Below are 19,412 nucleotides of genomic sequence, written 5' to 3'. Positions count from 1 at the left end.
AGCCCCGCGTCGGGCTCTGGGCTGATGGCTCAGAGCCTGGAGCCTGCTTCCCATTCTGTGTCTCCCTCTCTCTCTGCCCCTTCCCCGTTCATGCTCTGTCTCTCTCTGTCCCCAAAATAAATAATAAACGTTGAAAAAAAAATTTTAAAAAAAAAAATGAGAAATTAGTGAATGTTAATGATATTTCTAAGCCAAAAGCTAAGAAAAAGCAAGAAACCAGAAAAGTAAGCAAAGCTCAGCATCTACTATTGTCTGAGGACAAATTCTGACAAAATTGAGTTTTGATAGCTTTGTGGAGGGATAAAGAGAAATCAAAGCCAAATCAAAAATCAAATGAAGTTTTAATAGCTTGTGGGGTGAGAGGAAGATAAATCAAAACCTTGCCTCTGATAGGGAGATGAAATGAAATCTTCCTCCATGGTTTACAGCCTCAGAGTAAATGTAACTCAGGAAGAAAACTGTTTCCCCTTCCCCACATAGGGCACCATGGGGGAGAGTTGCCCTGGTCCCGAGCAGAACAGAAACAAAACGAAACTTCTCAGTCTTTGAGATAGCCTGACCATGGTGGGGACTTGCACATTGATTTTTAGTTCAAATTTGTATTAATGAGTGATCCAAGGAATCCCTAGTTTAAAATGGTTTGGGAATGGGTCATACTACAAGGTAGATGGCAGAGGCAATTGTAGGTTCACTTCTTCACTGGAAGAAGACACCTTCTTTCTTAGCCCTAGAAAATCCTTAGGAATAATTTTTCAAGGCAGTGATCAGCACACAGTTAAATATAATCAAATATGTAAGGACATCAGTAGGAGTAAGAATAAGGAAAATAACAGCAAAAACAGATTACAAAGTTCTCAGATACCAGAATTATTAAACCCTGATAATTTTTAGAAAATAGTGCTGCTTCTGATTTTAGAAATAAAAGGCTTGAAAATATCTGCAGGGAAGAAACTATAAAAGTTATGTAGCGCATTTGAAAGAGGTCCAAATAAAACTTCTGAAAAATACTGAAATTAAAGAACTAAGTAAGTTTGGGGAACCTGGGTGGCTCAGTCGGGTAAAAATCCAACTTCAGCTCAGCTCTTGATCTCACGGCTCGTGGGTTTGAGCCCCACATTGGGCTCTGTGTTGACAGCTCAGAACCTGGAACCCAGAACCTGGAATCCCAGAGGATTCTATGTCTCCTCTCTCTCTGCCCCTCCCCTGCTCCCTCTCTGTCTCTCTCTGCCTCTCTCTATGTCCCTCTGTGTCTCTCTCTCTCAAAGATAAATATTCAAAAAATTAAAAAAAATAAGTTTGGCAACATTGACACAATTGAAGAGAGAACATATAACAGAAGATAGATTAGAAGAAAAATTCCAGATTGTAGGAAAAGAGACAAAACTGTGGGAAATAACAAAGAGTCATTTAAACAAGTGAAACATATTGAGTAAGTCTTGAATGGAGACCTGAAGATGAGATAGAGAATGGAGCAGAAGCAATATTTGAAGAGGTTTTGTTTGAAAAATTACCTGATCTGATGAATGACACCAAATTCAGGAAGCCAAACACAGATTCTTGAGCAGGACAAAAAAAAAAAAAAAAAAATCTGTCCATAGAAACAGAAGAAATGGGGAAAAAACAAAGACAAATGGAACATTTGAAGGCAATAATGGAGGGGGGAAGGAGGAAGATATCACCTTAACTGAAGCCACAGTTGGACTAACAGCTGACTTCTCAAGAATAAGAGCCACAGTGCAGTGGAAGGGGATCTTCAGTGAGTTGAAAGAAAACTGCCAGCCTAGAAATTCTATACCCAGAGAAAACATCTTGAAAGCCTGAGTGTCAAACACAAATGTTCTCAGACAAATCAAAACTGAAGAGTATGTCACTAGTAAATTCTAATTATAATGATAACCATGGTGTGCGTCAGGCAGTGGAAAGTGATGATACTAGAGGAGTAATTGGAGATGCAAGAGACAATGAAGAACAAATGAAATGGTAAATAATTATATGGGTATATTTAAACAAACAGTAGTAAAACATGTCTAATGGGGCCAAAAAGAAAAAAAAATCTGTGGCAACAGTAGCATGTAGGTCAGGAGGAAGAAAATGGTTTGAAGTTGTTCTCAAGTCCTTGAATTATTCAGGGCACTGGTAAAAGTACTGATTTTGATTTAACTTTTTATCTTTCTATGCTAAATATGAAGAGGAAGTCCACGTGGTGGGGAGGAGGCTTCATAGGTGCCAGTAATGTTCCATTTCTTGGCCTGAGTGACGATTATGGGACAGGAGTAGGAGGAGTAGAGAGGAGTAGGTGAGGCATTGCTTCATATTAATAAGTTAAACATAAGATAAACATTTTATGTTTTTATCTATAGGTAACATATTTCACAATCAAAAAGTTCAGAAAAATAGGATACAAATTATACACTTTAAAAATTATAAATAGAAAACACAGTGGCCATAATAGGTTTAAAAAAACAATTAAAAATTTTTTTAATGTTTGTTATTTTTGAGACAGAGAGAGAGTATACGAGTGGGGAAGGAGCAGAGAGAGATGGGGACACAGAATCCGAAGCAGGCTCCAGGCTCTGAGCTGTCAACACACAGCCCGATGCAGGGCTCAAACCTATGAACCATGAGATCATGACCTGAGCTGAAGTCGGACATTTACCCTGAGAATGATCCAGTTAATTGATTTTATAACCTTTGCCCTTTATCTGTCAAATCTGTCTTAATCTAGGATATCCATTCTTTTTAAATGAAAGCATTCATACATACTTATGGAAAGCAGATGAAGAATGCCTAAAAAACATAAAAAGGACTTGTAGCTGTAGTGTATTTTTAATTGTCCCTCTGATCGAAAAGTTCTTTTATAGGCACTTGTGAATTTTGAGGTGCATACTCAACTGAAACGTGTAAGTTAATTCAAATATCAGACCTAATAATAGCAGTATAATAATAGGAAGTTGCAGAATGTAGATATAGGCAAAAGGTACACTTAAAAATGATAGGAAATTTAGTGATTTACTGTGATAAATAATATATGTTTACTTTATAGTTCTTAAAAGTTATAATGGTGCCTAAATATTTACATTCTTTCTGCTCCAAAAATTTTATAAAATATTAACAACATTTGGCCCTTATTCAGTTCCCACTCCTACCCAATTTTTACAATCATATTATCTTAAAAGGTACATGTTAGTCTATTAAAATGTAGTATACCACAAAACAGATCATTGAGAATTAAAGGTATGTCTTGCAGTAAACGTTAAATATTGAGAGATAGTACATGATTGTATGAGAATTAAATAAGATAGTACATACAGATCTTATAACAATGCCTGGCATGTAAGAAATAGCCAAATAATGTTAACCATTGATATTCTTATGTAAGAACATATTATATATGTTAAAACTGTATATTAAAATTATAGGTAGTCTGTTATGTCTTTTATATCCTGGCATTATACTAGTTATTTAAAACTATCCTTACTTTTTTAAAAGAGTACTTCAAAGTGGTCTTGGTTATGATAAGGATTTTAAGGCATATGTAGGGCCACCTGTTACTGGACACTCATCATATAGATACTGGAAATCAGAGATATCATCTGTTTCTCCATCATGTCTCTTGGGGAGATATAAGTTGCTGTCCTACCTTTGGTCTGCCTGGTGGGTATGGTACCCTGTAATTGAACCAAGTGTGTAAAAATTCAGGGTAAACATAGTGTTGGGTTTTATTCTCAAATTACATAAAACATACCTTCTCAAAAGATCATATTGGGACATTTAATCTCTCCCTACCCCCCTAAAAAAGTTTTAACTTGTATTCATTTTTAACCAGTTAATAGTGCTTTTTATAATTTAGTTCTTTTGGGATAACCTGTGGTTATGATAGTATAGAGTATACATTTTTATATATTTTTGTTTTAGACATTTTGTGACCTTGAGCAAGTCAGTTAATCTCTTTATAGCTCATTTCTTTAAATTTACTGGGACACAACTATTTATAAAGTAGTTTCTAGTACTAATATTTTTCAATTAAATGTTTATTTTTGAGGAACTCTTTTTTTTGAAACAAATGAATAATAAAAATGTAAAGATTTCAACACAGCCTAAAATGTGTCTTTTTGTCACATGACTTTGTGATTTGCTTTGGATGTAGTCATTTTATGTTAGCTTATATCAAGAGACATAGTGAATAGAGACAAATTATTCAACATAACTTAAAAGCATAATCTAGAAGTTAATATGAAAGAGGTACTCGGGACAGTGGGAGAAATGAGGATTCTACTCAAACGCTAGAAACTTTGAAATAAGCCAAGAATTGTTGAAGTAAAATTTATTGCATATTGCCTTTCTTGGATGACACTGTGGTGAATTCAGTTTTTCTTTGATAACTCAGGCTCATGACTATGACCACATTCTCAGGGACTATGGAGATTAATACTTGTATATCTGTAAAAGAATTCACTTAGTAGTTCACAAAATATCTACTGTGTGACCTCAGTGGGCTAGGCATTGGATTGGGCACTGGGGATACATGTTGAATAAAAATACATGTGGCTTCTGTCCTCACAATATAGGCTCTAGTTGAAGAAAAATGCCATCAACCAAATACTCAAATAAATGCATAATTTTAAACTCTGATCGGGTACTATGAGAAAATTCATTGTTAAGCATATACCTTTGGAATCAGACAAATCTGACTCAATCCCAACTCTGCCATTTGGTAGCATTGTGATCTTGGGCAACTTTCTAAGTCACAGTTCAAAAGAAAAAAGTCTGCTTCCTGGATTGTTGTGAGGATCAAATGAAATAACAAGTGTGACATTGTTTTGCTTTACTTTTTTTTTTTTTTTTTTTTTTTTTTTACTTGTTTATTGTCTATCTTTTTGGATGAGAAAATATAAGCTCCATAAAAGCAGGAGTTTTTTTAGTCTGAGTTATTAATTGCTATTTTCCTAGCATCTAGATCAGTGAGAGTCACATAATGGGCAGAATAGATGTTCATTGAGTGAATGAAATGTCTTTCAAGATTTCTTGCAGGTAATCAGCATTCCATAAAAAAATATTTTGTACTGGGGCACCTGGGTGGCTCTGTTTGTTAAGCATCTGACTTTGGCTCAGGTCGTGATCTCTTGGTCTATGAGTTCAAGCCCCGCATTGGGTTCTGTACTGACAGCTCAGAGCCTGGAGCCTGCTTTGGATTCTGTGTCTCTTTCTATCTGCCCCTCTCCTGCTCACTCTCTCTCTCTCTCTCTGTCTCTCAAAAAAAAAAAAAAAAAAATTATACTTATTTGTCTTTTCTCCCCCATTGTCAGATTGATGCTTTAGTTACTGCTCTCATGGTTATCTCCTGCAGTTCTGTTTCCTCTCATCTAACTTAACTCTGGACCAGAAAAGTAGATAACCAAAGTGGTAGAACGATTTATAGTATAAGAGACATTTCTTAGTAAGAAAGAATGCCTCTCCTAACAGTAACAGGAGTGAACTTCTGTGAGGTTTTTTTGTTGTTTAAAAAGCTTTTGTGATTTCATCCATATTCTAGCTACTTGGGGTTGCCAAGTAAGTAATCTCCTAAGTGAAGATTATTATTATTACTTCACTTATTTCTTCTAATAAGGCATACTTATTCCAGCTTTATATCACATTATATCATAATTTTTGTTTATAATTAGGTTAGAAGAAATTCAAGTTTTGAATTTTTAAATGTTGGCCACTATTCTGTTTATTAATTTTTAGTGGATCACATAGAGCTAGCTCAATGTTTGATATAATTTTTAAAAGACATTTCAGGTCATTTTTACAATATCCTACTGAACTGTTCTCTCACAATATCTAAAGTAAATTCACTTGGTTAATTATTTTCCAGGCTACCTGTTTGCCCACTTGTTATTCATTGATTGCCAATCCCCACCTCTTATTTAATGGCAGTATCTCCCAGAAGTTAGAATTGTTTTTTTTAGCTTTACTCATCTTGGCAACAGGGTCTAAGATGAGTCACCAGGAACTGAGAAAACTGAAAAGATTGAGTCTTCAAACAAATGAAGCATTACATTTTATCATCATCAGAGATAGTTATTAGTTTTTAGATCTCCTACTCGAAAATGAAGATAAAATGTCAATGGATCCTTGTTTACCCCATGGGGTATTATTATCTCTGAGAAAGTGAATTTCTATTTGAAGTAATGTCTAGATTTTTATTATTGTTATTGTTGCTTCTTTTTGCCTTAATGAGACCCAGAACATGATATGAAATTAAATTCCAATGAATCATTGCCATGCTATTTATTTCCACTAATGGTAATTATCTCATGAAATGCAACCATTCCTTCTAATTGGGTATCATAATTGAAAAACTGCAGTAAAACTGGCAAACTAATTACATAGAAAGTAATTCTTTTATACTTATAGTATCTTCAATAGTTACTTCTCACCAGAAAACCCTCTTAGCTGCATATTCTAGGCTGATATTTTCAACATAATTTTGGATTCATATGAGCAACACATTATCATATTAGCTGAATGTGTGACATCAATAAGGAAATAAAATTTCCCAGCTGGGATTTTTAAGTAATGCCAGTAGGAATTATTTTCTTTTGTAAAAACATTTCTTTCCCCTTCTTACCTGTAATTCTAAAACCTGATTTTATAGAGAATGTGTGACATCAATAAGGACATAAAATTTCCCAGCTGTGTTGTTTAAGTAATGACAGTAGGAGTTATTTTCTTTTGTAAAAATTCTTCTTTTTACCTCCAAGTCTAAAACTTAATGTTATAGGGAATGTTTAAATAGTGTTATAACTAGTGGATGGAATATCATGTATTTAAAAAATCATATGGTAACATGTTTAGTTTGGAATGTTACGTGGAAGAATCAGGATACCAAAACCATTGTATAGGAACATTTCATAGAAAAAAAGACTTGAAGGTTATAATTTTAATGAAAGCTGTATTTGTGTTTAGATGATGGGATTTTGAAATTCTTTTTCAACTTTTTTCTATTTCCAAATTTTCCTTAAAAATGAAAAATAGTAATTAGTAAAACAGAAAGTCTCCATTTCAAACTTTAAAACAAATTACACGTCAGAAAAACAGCTAAGAGATTATATTGAAGAATCTGAACCGTATCTCCCAAACTATATATTAGCTAGAGATGTTTGACAAACTTTAGGTCTCAATTCTCACAAAAATATAACCACTACATTGGTTTCATAGTCTCTTTGCTTAATGCTTTAAAAAGCACCACTTGAGAGGTGCCTGGGTGCTTTAGTTGGTTAAGCATCCGACTCTTTCAGCTCGCTGCCACTGCAGAGCCTGCTTGGGATTCTCTCTCTCCTGCTCTCTCTCTGCCCCTCCCCTGCTCACACCCTCATGCTCTCTCTCTCTCTGCCCCTCGCCTACTCTCTCTCTCTCAATAAATAAGTCAGAAAACCCCTTAAAACCAAAGTACTATTTGAGGGGCACCTGGCTGGCTCAGTCAGTAGGATATGGGATTCTTGATCTCAGGTTGTGAGTTTGAGCTCCATATTTAGACGTAGAGATTACTAAAAAAAAAAAAAAAAAAAAAAAGTACCACTTGAAGTTGAGTCAGATAAAAATAGCAGATAGCACTATAATTGTCTCTTTTACTCTCTACCTTTTATTATAGACAAGTTTGACATATAGAAAGCATAGTAAAATGAAATCACATATTCCCCAGGTTTAAGAATTCCAAAGATTTTGGGGGACCTGGCTGGCTCAGTCAGTAGAGCATATGATTCTTGATCTTGGAGATGTGAGTTCAAGCCCCACATCAGGGATAGAGTTTACTTAAAAAAATTCCCAAGATTTTCCTGATTCATTTCAGCTATTTCCCTTCCTGACACATTGTTTTCTGTGAATTTTTAAAAATCAAATTGTATTGATTGTTATTTTAACTTATAAATACTAATGTGTATTTATTTCTTTAACCAACTCTTCTTTTTAACATACCCACCATAGTATTATCATCTGCTTATTATTTTTATATTATTAGCCATAATGTGCTGCTATCGTGAAATTTCTATTCATATTCAGATTTCCTTCAAAATTATCTTTTTATGGTTAATAAAATATGGTTTATGAATCAGGATTGAAACAAAATCCATATTACATTTGGTAATTATCTCCTAAGTCTCTTACTCTCAAGTAGCCATTTAACAGTCTATTAGAATTCTCTAATACAAGGGCACCTGTCTGGCTCAGTTGGGAGAGCATGCAGCTCTTGATCTCGTGGTTATAAATTCAAGCTCCACATTGGGTATAGAGATTACTTAAAAACAAAATCTTAAAGGGTGGGTGCCTGGGTGGCTCAGTCACTTAAGCGTCCGAGTTTGGCTCAGGTCATGATGTCACAGCTCGTGGGTTTGAGTCTTGTGTTGGGCTCTGTGCTGACAGCTAAGAGCCTTGAGCCTGCTTCAGATTCTGTCTCCTCTATCTGCCTCTCCCCTGCTCGCGCTGTCTCTCTTTCTCTCTCTCTGTCTCAAAAATAAATCCACATTAAAAAAAAGATTTTTTTTAATCTTTAAAAAAAGTCCGTAATACAAAAAAAATGATTTCCAGATGATATTTTTGTTTAGAAAAACAGTACAAGCTCATTTTAGGAAAATTGGAAAATTCACAAAATATTGAAAAAGTAGAAATCATATTGCTCAGAGTGTATTTCTTTTCTGTCATTTTATACATTATTTTCATAGTTGAGCTCTATTAGAAGCACTTTTAGATGTTATTTTAACATTATATCTGAAGCTTTTTCTACTTAAAATATTTCCTTTCCATTTTAATGTCTGCATTAAGATATACTTTATTTCTTGAGAATAGGTATATATCTAATTAGAATGCTATTTTACATTGTACTTCAAAACATTTTCTTATTGCTAGAGTTGAAGAGACTTGTATTTTTTTTTTTTTTTGAATTTTTTTCAACGTTTATTTATTTTGGGGACAGAGAGAGACAGAGCATGAACGGGGGAGGGGCAGAGAGAGGGAGACACAGAATCGGAAACAGGCTCCAGGCTCTGAGCCATCAGCCCAGAGCCTGATGCGGGGCTCGAACTCACGGACCGCGAGATCGTGACCTGGCTGAAGTCGGACGCTTAACCGACTGCGCCACCCAGGCGCCCCAGAAGAGACTTGTATTTTTGAGTAAGGGGTACAGTTCTTCTAATTAATACCTAGAGTAGGGGAAATGACCTGGCAAAAGGACAGTTTTCTCTGTACCAGATTAATGCCTGTTATCCTGATCTTGATTCATTGGTCACTTGAGAGAGGTGTTTTACTTTTGTTGCTTGGAAGACAAGTAATGCCCCTAGTAAACCATTTTAGTAAGTTTATGTAAGCCCTATTTTATGTAATTTATTTTAAATTGGTTAATGCCATCCTGAATGTCATTGAGTTGAGTATATGATGCATTCATTTCTCCAAATACTATCAAGGGAAAACAAGACAGTAAATTCAACTATCAGCAGGATGTTGCTACGGTTAATACTACCACCAAGATAACACCCAAAATCTAATAGGTGTCCCTATATCTTTAGATTGTTTTATTTATTGTGAGATAAGTACATAATATTAGCAGGAAATGATTTTGGTAGTGACTTTTGGGCCTTTGGTTCCTGTAGTAATGAAAGTATAGGGATATACTGTTAAAATTGACTTTAAGTTTTCCATTTATACTCTGTACAAGCAAATTGAATGCAGTATATTATCCATAAATATATTAACTGCCAAGATTTTCTAGGATTTTAATAGAAAACCAGTGATTTCAGAAAGTCATTAAATAACTATTAGAGAAATTAGTGTTAATGTGAATTCACAACTTTCTAATTATTAGATAAAGCTCTCAGTCATTTTGCACTTTCTAGATGAGAAGAAATTTTTTAGACTTGATTGATGCCTTTTTCTTTTTACAAATCAGAACATCTTATAGTTCTCATCAGCTTTTTCTTATAAATTTATGTTGGACATACTTGACTATAAGATAAAATAAGATGTGTCATATTTTACTACCAACAACTACCTTTTGTAAACCAAAGGGAGATTTAGAATAGAACTCAAGGCCATCTGAATATATATCTTTCTAATAAAAGCTCTCTCATAACCTTCTGCTTAGAACTTACTTTGGCTCTTAGGTTAAAGTGTTCAATGTCTACTCATTCACTAAGCTGATTATTTAGGTGTAGTGTGTGTTGTCCATGCACCGTATATAAGCACAGAGCTGGAATGATAAACGTGTATTTCTCCATTCAGTGAGTGTTTATTGAGCATCTGCAGTATGCAAGGTACAACATCAGGAACTTCTGATACAAGGGTAACAAAGCAGACACACTCCCTGTACTACTTACAGTCTAGAAAGCAAGACAGTCATTAATCGGATAATCATACAAATGAATGCAAAATTATCACCATGAAAAATGCTGTGGTGGACAGGTGAACAGTGCTATCAGAGCTCAAAAGGGGATGACCTAGTCTTTGGAAAGAGCATAGCAGGATAAGATTTGTTTTCCCACAAGATTGGTATACAAGGGACTGAAGGGGGAAAAGTGTGGATGAGGGAGACCAGTTAGAAGCTATTGGAGTATTTCTGGACACAGGCTTGGATTAGGGAAGTGAGTGACGGTGGAAATGGAGAAAGGTGTAAACCCACCCTCACTGTTCTCCCTTCTCAATTATTTAATTCATTTTAAAGCTAAATTATGCTATCTGCCTAGAAAACAGAAAGGATCTATCCTTTGAGGGATTTTTTCTTATTTTTGAGAGAGGGAGAGAGCAAGTGTGCATGTGAGTGGGGGAAGGAGAGAGAGAGAGGGAGAGAGAGAGAGAGAGGGAGAGAGGGAGAGAGAGAGAGATAGAGAGAGAGAGAGAGAGAGAGAGAGAGAGAGAGGATCTGAAGAGGAGTCTGCTGACAAAAGAGAGCCTGATGTCGGGCCCAAACTCAGGAACTGTGAGATCATGGCCTGAGCTTAAGTCAGAGACTTAACTGACTGAGCCATCCAGGTGCCCCAAAGGGATTTTTATTATTCTCTGAGTCATAGCTTCCAGTTGGAAATCTACAGAAGTATAATTTATTGCCTCACCTGCTACTATCCCACTTATAAGTTTGTGATTTCAAAAGTTCAGTGATAATTGTATAGTAATACTTATTGATATTGTCTTGATAATTATAACATGACAGTACTTTATGGTGACCCATTGCATCCTTTGTTTCTGGAGTTCCCAGGGTGTACCTACAACTCAGTGTGAACATTAAGCCTTCTCTTACTGAAATGTTTTTTTCCCCTGTCCTGGGATTTTGCCTCCATGTCCTCCTCCTCCTCCCAATATTATAATAGCTCTCTCTCTCTCTTTTTTTTTTTCTAAGAATGTCACGTGATGATGATGTCTTATATTGGTTTATTAATATCTTTGTTTTAAATTCTTATGTAATGCTTAATTACTAGATATTATCTCCTGATAAAAAAGCTTTATGTTATAGAGTTACTTGAGCAGGGTTGTTGTCTTCCAAATTCCCTCATTTTTCTCTTGTTCTGGTTTTCATTGAGTTTAATTGATTGACTCTCTCTTTAATGTAAAACACTGTGGAAAATAACTGAATTTATCAGTAATTTATAATAACCCTTTACAATAGCCTCATTAATTATTTATAAAATTGGTTTATGTACCAAATGAGCTTTGGTGAGAATAATGTGTTTTACACATTAGTTATGAAATAAACAGATTTCACATCTCTGAATTTCAGTACATTTCCCCATTTATTTGGGAAGGATAATTTTTTTTTAATTTTAGAGAGCATGCAAGTGGGGAGAGGGGGAGAGGGAGAAGGAGAGGGAGGGAAGAAGGGAGGGAGAGAGAGAGAGAGAGGGAGGGAGAAAATCCTAAGCAGGACTCAATACCAGGACCCTAGGATCATGACTTGAGCCGAATTCAGGAGTTGGATGCTCAACAGACTGAGCCACCCAGGCACCCCGAGAAGAATACATTTTGATGACACTTTGCAAGGATGCTTAACAGAGAGTGTTGAAAGTCATTAAGGAAGAATTGTCTACAGCTAGGAACATACTTAATTTAAAAAAACAAAACTTTTTTCCCCTTGATGGTATTGTGTCAGTCACTTGAGAAACTTGAAAATACAACAACATTTAGTGAACAAGTGGCATGTTTTCTGTTTATCTTTAACCCAACCTGTAAGCCTCTAGCCAGTTCAAAAGCTGTTTGCTGTCAGTCTATAAAGAGATTGTGGTTCCCTTCTTTAGGGCTAAGTCTCCTGTGGGTAGGGGAACTAAGGACTCATTAACAACTAAAGAATTGTAAATAGAGGGCCAGGTTAACAGTGCGTCAGGGTCCTGGAATAAAAGCTCTTAATATTCTGTAGATATTACAGAACCTGTCTCTTTTAAGGAACCAATATACCTATCTGCCTAAAGGTATTTCTAACTTGCCAGAAGAACCTCTTTTTGTGTCCTGCCTTCCTGGATCCTAGCATCCTGACTTGATGACTTCTTAAGTCAACCAGCTTCTGAAACCTGTCTTCTTCCTGACCTGACACTTCTGTGCCAGCCCTGTGCCCAATTTGATATTCCTATCATCTATACCTTCTGCTCACCCTTGACATGATAGCCTGACTCCATGGCTGTTTCTCAAGAGAAGACTATGACTGACCGCTGATACACTTGTTACAGAAAATAACTTCAGGATATGAGATTGGACCTGTTAATTTGAGAGTGGTGTTATATCTTAAATCTTTCTCAGAAGATCTTTAGAATGCTTACAAACTGGGACTTAAGACATTTTTGACTAGGGCTCTCTGAAGACCAAAGTTAAGATTTTAAAAGTGAAATAGATAATTATTATCAGCTCTTTTCCCTAAACTGGTTTGGCCAGTAGTATATATTCAAGTATTTGTTGAATGTATGATAGTCCCCAAATTTCATATTTAATTCTTTTTGGTGTCACCAACAAAAGCCATTCAGGTTCCTTTATATCTGAGTTAATACCGTGTAAAGCAGTTTTGAATTACTTGCTTTTTTTGTACAAGCTATTAATATTTTATAGCAGCCATAAAGATGATTGAAAACTATTGGTGCTACTATAGAAAAACGATATTTTATATTTACTGTTAAACACCAATTCTACTTAAACCAAATAGCATATTTAGAACTTACATGATGATTAGCAGTCCAACACATAACACATTCACTTGTTGATATTAGAATATTGGAGTGCCTGGCTGGCTCACTCTGTAGCACATGCGACTCTTGATCTTAGGATCATGAGTTCGAGCCCCACGATGGGTATAGAGATTACTTAAAAATAAAATCTTGGGGCACCTGGATGGCTCAGTTGGTTGAGCGTCCGACTTCAGCTCAGGTCACGATCTCACAGTTCGTGGGTTCGAGCCCCGCATCAGGCTCTGTGCTGACCGCTTGCTCAGAACCTGAAGCCTGCTTCAGATTCTATGTCTCCTACTCTCTCTGCCCCTCCCTCGTTCACGCTTTGTCTCACTCTGTTTCTCAACAATAAATGTAAAAAATAAATAAATAAATAAATAAATAAATAAAATCTTAAAAAAAATAAAAAACTAAATTGACTAGCTCTGTCTATATAAACAAGGTTGAAATTGGTATATTGTAGTGCCTGAAAAAATTATTTTATATATAATATACTGTATAAATGAAATTAAATTTGTGTGGCATTGAGCATTAACTTCCTCTTGCTATTCTGATTTTTAAAATATTTAAATATGTTTAAAAATTAATACGAAGCATGATGACATTAATATTGCTTATTTTTATGTGTAGATTGTGTGATCTATTTCAGTTTATAGTTGTAGCTTCTATATCATCAGAAGTTTTAAAAAGTTCCTAAAACATAGTAGGATGCATGTTTGTTTCAGAATTCATGGAGATGGTATGTAGTGTTTATTTCAGAGCAACTAATGATTTTCAGTATGGGATTTTAGCCCTTTCAGACTAATAATCTTATGTAATTTCACCCACATGCAAAAAACATATGATGTAAATAGTTACAACACTATGCAACATGCGCGAATTATTAATTTACAGTGAACATTTACGTTGCACCAGCGAACTCATGTCAGCATTTCTAACCTATGGGATTTTTGTTTTGCAGGAGGAAATAGAAGTAGAAATTATTTTCACAACTTGAATATGTAATTCCCCATTAATATCAATTCTTTGCCAATTGTTACCACAAAATTGGCTAAAATTAATACTCTTTTGTCCTAATAGATCAAGGCAATTTACATTTAGTTTTCTTTGTCTTTTTTGTTTGTTTGTTTGTTTGTTTTGTTTTACTCCCTCCACTCCCCAATTATTTCATGGCATTTCAGTGCTTCAGAGAATTTAGATGAGCTCTCTTCCTCCAGTAGCTGGTTACTTAACCAGAAGCACAGTAAGAAAAGGAGAAAAGACAGGACAAGATTGAAATCTCCATCCTTGACTATCATGAGTACAGCAGCTCGAACAAGGCCACTTCAGAGTTTCCACAAACGAAAACTCTACCGATTGAGCCCTACTTTTTATTGGACTCCACAGGTAAGGCTGCCTATGGGGAAACATGAACAAAGATTTTATCATCAGTATATTTCACATACAAGAGGGTATGGATTGTACCTGGTTATTTAGAATAATTACATCTAGAAAGCTTTAAATATATAGTTTATAAATCACGTAGGTATTGGTAATATCTAAGTGGAATTAGTAATTTTTTAACATAGCAGTGTATTCTGAAACTTCTCACATCTCCATTTTTTTAAATGCACTGTTATGTTTAAACCAATTTGAAGGAATATTACATATCATGGTTATTTAAAAATTTTACTGGTAAGGGTAATAAAGCAAACACAAGTGTACTACGTATTTGTCCTTTGCTTAGTAAAGAAAAAAGTAAAGAAAATCTGTATAGCTGTCAGTTATTTTGTAGGAAATGGCATTGCTCTCCTTTTTAGGTTTGGTATTTGTTAATTCTTGTGAGCACACCTTTTTCTTTTTCTGGAATATAAGCAGTGCAAGTTTATGTATCCGTGCTTATTCTTTTTATAATTAAAATGTACTTCATTAAAGCCATTCATTTTAAAAATCATATTTTTCACTTGTTCACAAAATGTTAAGTATGCATCTTTCAGTGCATATCTGAACAAACTGTGGTAAAGGGAAGATGAGTTACCTCTAGTTTTTGTTATATGACCTGCTTTTTTTCTATTACATTTTTAAATACTATGTCAAAGGAAAGAAATGATACTATCATTTAATATTGTTTCTGATTATTACTATATTAACTATTAAATATATTTAACTATTTTAAATATATTTGTATAAAAATCAAGATGCTTGTTTCATTAGAAACCAATTTTAAATTTGGTTTTATAGGCTCCAATTTTAAATAGAAATGTGCATTCTGACAAATTAGTTTTTATTAATACGTTGATTTTTACCATTTAAGTAGTTTAGATTTTATTACTATTTCCCAACTTGAAAATATTTTCTTAAAACATAGGTTTGTTTCAGAATTTTAAGAAATTCTATGTAATCAACCAAATAGGAAAATATTTTTATTTAAAGTTTTTATATACAAAATCATATTTTATTTTTATTTTTAAAGATGCTATAAACAATAAGTATTTTTGAAATTGATTTTGTAAGTTCAGAATTATAAGTAGAATTGTCTAAAATATTGAGCATATGACTATGCCAAAATATTCTGACTGGAAGGAATTTGCTTGAGTAATTTTGGAGATTTGCTAGATGTTGCTGGAATACTTCATATACCTGACATTGTAAACATGGGCCTTTGTACAGCAAACAAATGAAGAAACAAGTGTCACGTTGTTACTGGTAGACCATATACTTTATCATATTCCATTCACAATGCCAAGTATTTTCAATACATTATTATTTATTATTATCTCAAAGTATAACCATGCAGTATTGTTAATCCCCTCTTTAGATACAAAAGTTGAAGTGCAGAGAGATTAAGTAATTTACCCAAGGTCACACACCTAGTAAGCAATAAGTCTGATTCCAAAGCCCATGTTCTTACCCAGTGTATCAATAATGCCAAAAATAGACCAAATCTTTTGTGCTTTTGAAATCAGTAAAGACACTATATTTGGGGATTGAGGGAAGGGGCTTATCTGGTTAGAAGTATTCAGAAATGCATCATAAAATATGGGTTTTGAAAGATAAACAGAATTTTGAAAAGTCATAGGAGAGGTAGAGAAAGAATTTTAATAGAAACAGAGATGAGAAAATGATGGAAAATAGAAAATGCCCCCACCCCTAATTTATCCTCCAAATTGCCAGGAAAATAGTTATTTGCCTTTCTAAACTTAATAAATGTCCTTTCTCTCCGGAAGGCTTCCTTGACATCCCTGTAGTGGGATATTAATACAACAAATACCTTATGTTATGAAAATAGTCCATTTTTAATAATCATTTATTTTTCTGTCTTCTCATTACAAGTTCTTAGAGAATAGAGAGTATATATTTCTGACCCTACAGAGCTTTGAATAGTAACTGTCCCTATAACATATGCTCAATATATAATTGCTTAATTTTTTTGAGAGAGAGCAAGTGCGTGCACGGGAGAAAAAGGGCACACGAGCAAGAGCAGGGGAGGGGCAGAGGGAGTAGGAGCGAGAGAATCCCAGACAGTCTCTGTGCTGTCAGCACAGAACCCAACACAGGGCTTGATCTCACGACCATGAGATCATGACCTGAGCCAAAATTAAGAGTCAGACGTTTAACCTGCAGAGCCACCCAGGTGCCCCTAAATAATTGTTTAATGTGTGAAAGAATTAATGTAATGGATATAAGAGGTTATTTAAAAGGTAGTGAAGAATGAGAATGAGTGTGTGTATGTGTTTGTGTCCTCAATTTGCTTTGTGAAGGGGTCTTAGTATGTAATGTCCAATAGAATTTTCTTGTAATGATGGAAATGTTCTGTGAATACTTGTTCTGTCCAATATGGTAGAAACTAAATACATTTAGCACATGAAATGTGGCTAGTGCAACTGAGGGACTGAACTTTTAATTTTATCTATTTTGATTTAAATAGCCACATATGGATACTGGCTACCAAATTGGATATGACTGGTCTAGACTTGTACTTACCCTGACAGCAGTGAGTACATATGGCCCTCATTCTTGTTTTCTAATACTATTCCCTACTGAGAGGAAACAGGGATCTTTGGAGAAATGGTCAATCTCCAGACACGGGGAACAGAAGGTGTAAGATGAGCCTGGAACATCTCAAAGTTACCAGAAGGCAAGGAAATATTACAAAAAAAAAAAAAAAAAAAAAAAATGATGGGCATGTCAAAAGAACCCAGAAGCTAGTTTGAAGAGGCTGTGCTGCTGGCCAAATTTAGGGCTATTTGAGCATCAAAATAACTAAGGACAGTAGTGAACCATTGAAGAAATAGGAAACCATGAGTCCATACTACTGTTAGATCGATAGATAAAAAGGAGAAAGGAAGGACTTTTCTGTATAGTAGGTTGCTGATTAATAAATGTGGAGTGAGCCGAGGTACAGAATTATTGCAGTAATCATAGTAAAGACTGATTGGGCAAGAGTCATCAATAGGTGGTCAAAACTAACATAGCCTACGAAAAGGATACAGTATCGCTATGGAGTATTTTGGCCAGGGATGCATGGCCTGAATATAATTATAAGGAAATATTAGACAAAGCCAAAATCAGCAACATGTTGTTAAGAAATTGTGAAAACTGGGGGCGCCTGGGTGGCGCAGTCGGTTAAGCGTCCGACTTCAGCCAGGTCACGATCTCGCAGTCCCTGAGTTCGAGCCCCGCGTCAGGCTCTGGGCGGATGGCTCGGAGCCTGGAGCCTGTTTCCAATTCTGTGTCTCCCTCTCTCTCTGCCCCTCCCCCGTTCATGCTCTGTCTCTCTCTGTCCCAAAAATAAATAAACGTTGAAAAAAAAAATTAAAAAAAAAAGAAATTGTGAAAACTGGCCTGTATTCTTTTTTTTTTAACAATTTTTTTAAGCTTATTTTTTTATTTTGAGAGAGAAAGAGAGCACAAGCAGGGAGGGGAAGAGAGAGAGGGAGAGAGAGAATCCCAAGCAGGCTCCACACTGTCAGTGTGGCTCCCGATGCAGAGCTTGAACTCATGAACCATGAGATCGCAACCTGAGCCGAGGTCAAGAGCCAGACGCTTAGCTGATTGAGCCACCCAGGTCCCCCGGCTAGCCTGTATTCTTTTTAAAAAGTCAATGTTGAGAGAGGGAAGATGGCGGCGTAGGAGGACGCTGGGCTCACCGCGCGTCCTGCTGATCACTTAGATTCCACCTACACCTGCCTAAATAACCCAGAAAACCGCCAGAGGATTAGCAGAACGGAGTCGCCAGTGCCAAGCGCAGACGAGAGGCACACGGAAGAGGGTAGGAAGGGCGGCGAGGCGGTGCGCGCTCCACGGACTGGCGGGAGGGAGCTGGGGCGGAGGGGCGGCTCGCCGGCCAAGCAGAGCCCCTGAGTCTGGCTTGCAAAAAGCGGAGGGGCCTGACGGACTGTGTTCCGACAGCAAGCGCGACTTAGCGTCTGGGAGGTCATAAGTTAACAGCTCTGCTCAGAAAGCGGGAAGGCTGGAGGACAAAGGGAAGGAGAGCTGCTGAGCCCCCGGACGACAGAGCTCAGTTTGGTGGGGAACAAAGGCGCTTGCCAGCGCCATCTCCCCCGCCCATCCCCCAGCCAAAATCCCAAAGAGAACCAGTTCCTGCCAGGGAACTTGCTCGCTCCGCGCAAACACCCAACTCTGCGCTTCTGCGGAGCCAAACCTCCGGCAGCGGATCTGACTCCCTGCTGCTGCCACAGGGCCCCTCCTGAAGTGGATCACCTAAGGAGAAGCAAGCTAAGCCTGCCCCTCCTGCCCCTGGGCACCTGGCCTACCCACCCCAGCTAAGACGCCAGATCCCCAGCATCACAAGCCTGGCAGTGTGCAAGTAGCCCAGACAGGCCACCCCACCCCACAGTGAATCCCGCCCCTAAGAGAGGGGAAGAGAAGGCACGCACCAGTCTGACTGTGGCCCCAGCGGTGGGCTGGGGGCAGACATCAGGTCTGACTGCGGCTCCGCCCACCAACTCCAGTTATACACCACAGCACAGGGGAAGTGCCCTGCAGGTCCTCACCACGCCAGGGACTATCCAAAATGACCAAGCGGAAGAATTCCCCTCAGAAGAATCTCCAGGAAATAACAACAGCTAATGAGCTGATCAAAAAGGATTTAAATAATATAACAGAAAGTGAATTTAGAATAATAGTCATAAAATTAATTGCTGGGCTTGAAAACAGTATAGCTGACAGCAGAGAATCTCTTGCTACAGAGATCAAGGGACTAAGGAACAGTCACGAGGAGCTGAAAAACGCTTTAAA

At 36.5% G+C, this 19,412-nt stretch overlaps 1 protein-coding gene across 7 annotated transcripts in view; it reads left to right on the top strand.

The window, feature by feature from the left end:
- The window catches only part of KANSL1L (KAT8 regulatory NSL complex subunit 1 like), a 133,838-nt gene that overhangs the window by 57,955 nt on the left and 56,471 nt on the right, over nucleotides 1–19,412 (top strand). For 5 of the 7 annotated variants that reach the window (XM_040476113.1, XM_040476114.1, XM_040476116.1 and 2 more), the window contains one exon: nucleotides 14,354–14,558. In XM_040476113.1, coding sequence (XP_040332047.1) covers nucleotides 14,354–14,558 — 205 coding nt within the window. The remainder of the gene's footprint in view (nucleotides 1–14,353; nucleotides 14,559–19,412) is intronic. The other 2 variants (XM_040476112.1, XM_040476111.1) reach the window with 2 other exon arrangements.

This window comes from Herpailurus yagouaroundi, unplaced genomic scaffold (assembly GCF_014898765.1).
Source record: "Herpailurus yagouaroundi ecotype Mexico unplaced genomic scaffold, PumYag 140, whole genome shotgun sequence".
Classification (NCBI taxonomy): Eukaryota; Metazoa; Chordata; class Mammalia; order Carnivora; family Felidae; genus Herpailurus; species Herpailurus yagouaroundi.
This window is presented reverse-complemented; position numbering and strand designations above follow the sequence as displayed.